This window comes from Eimeria mitis, genomic scaffold, assembly GCF_000499745.2.
Source record: "Eimeria mitis Houghton genomic scaffold, Emh_scaff3783, whole genome shotgun sequence".
Taxonomy (NCBI): domain Eukaryota; phylum Apicomplexa; class Conoidasida; order Eucoccidiorida; family Eimeriidae; genus Eimeria; species Eimeria mitis.
In genome coordinates, this window is record NW_013572120.1 from 1 (window position 1) to 671 (window position 671).

At 58.1% G+C, this 671-nt stretch overlaps 1 protein-coding gene across 1 annotated transcript in view; it reads left to right on the forward strand.

Annotated features, from left to right (window-relative positions):
* Positions 1–363: 363 nt before the first annotated feature.
* The window catches only part of EMH_0069450 (uncharacterized protein), a gene marked incomplete at both ends in the record, with an annotated part of 2201 nt that continues 1893 nt past the window's right edge, over positions 364–671 (forward strand). Inside the window, one exon of the mRNA XM_013498872.1 lies at positions 364–413. Coding sequence (XP_013354326.1) covers positions 364–413 — 50 coding nt within the window. The remainder of the gene's footprint in view (positions 414–671) is intronic.

Below are 671 nucleotides of genomic sequence, written 5' to 3' on the forward strand. Positions count from 1 at the left end.
CTGCTGCTGCTGCTGCTGCTGCTGCTGCTGCTGCTGCTGCTGCTGCTGCTGCTGCTGCTGCTGCTGCGTTTAAGTATAGTCACTGGTGTTGCTGCTGCTGCTATTGTTGTTGCTGCTGCTGGAGTATAACAACGTGGCTCTGCTGCGGCAGTTGCTGCTGCTGCTGCTGTTGCTGCTGCTGGATTTGCTGCTGCAGTTGGCGTTGCTGCTGTTCCTGCTGCTGTTGCTGTTGCTGCTGCTGCTGCTGCTTTAGAAAGGCGTTGTGCTGCTGTCTCCGTAGCTGCCTACGAGGACAGGAGCAGCAGCAGCTTTGCTGCAGCGGTCGCAGCTGCCCTGGCTGCCTGCAGCAGCAGAACAAAACGCATGCAGTGGGGTGTACACGCAGCTGCAGCAGCTGCTGCTGTTTCTGTCTTGTGTGCAGCAGCAGCAGCAGCAGCTGCTGCTGCTGCTGCTGCAGCAGCAGCAGCACACAGGACAGCCACAGCTACTTCGATGCTTACTACAACTGCCCTAGTGCTGCTGCTGTTGCTGTTGCTGCTGCTGCTGCTGCTGTGGATGCCTCTGCTTCTTACTAGCACGGAGCCTGTTGCAGCTACTGTTGCTTTCGTTGCTGCTGCTTCTGCTGTTGCTGCTGCTGCTGCTGCTGTAACTCCAGCAACAGCAGCAGCAGC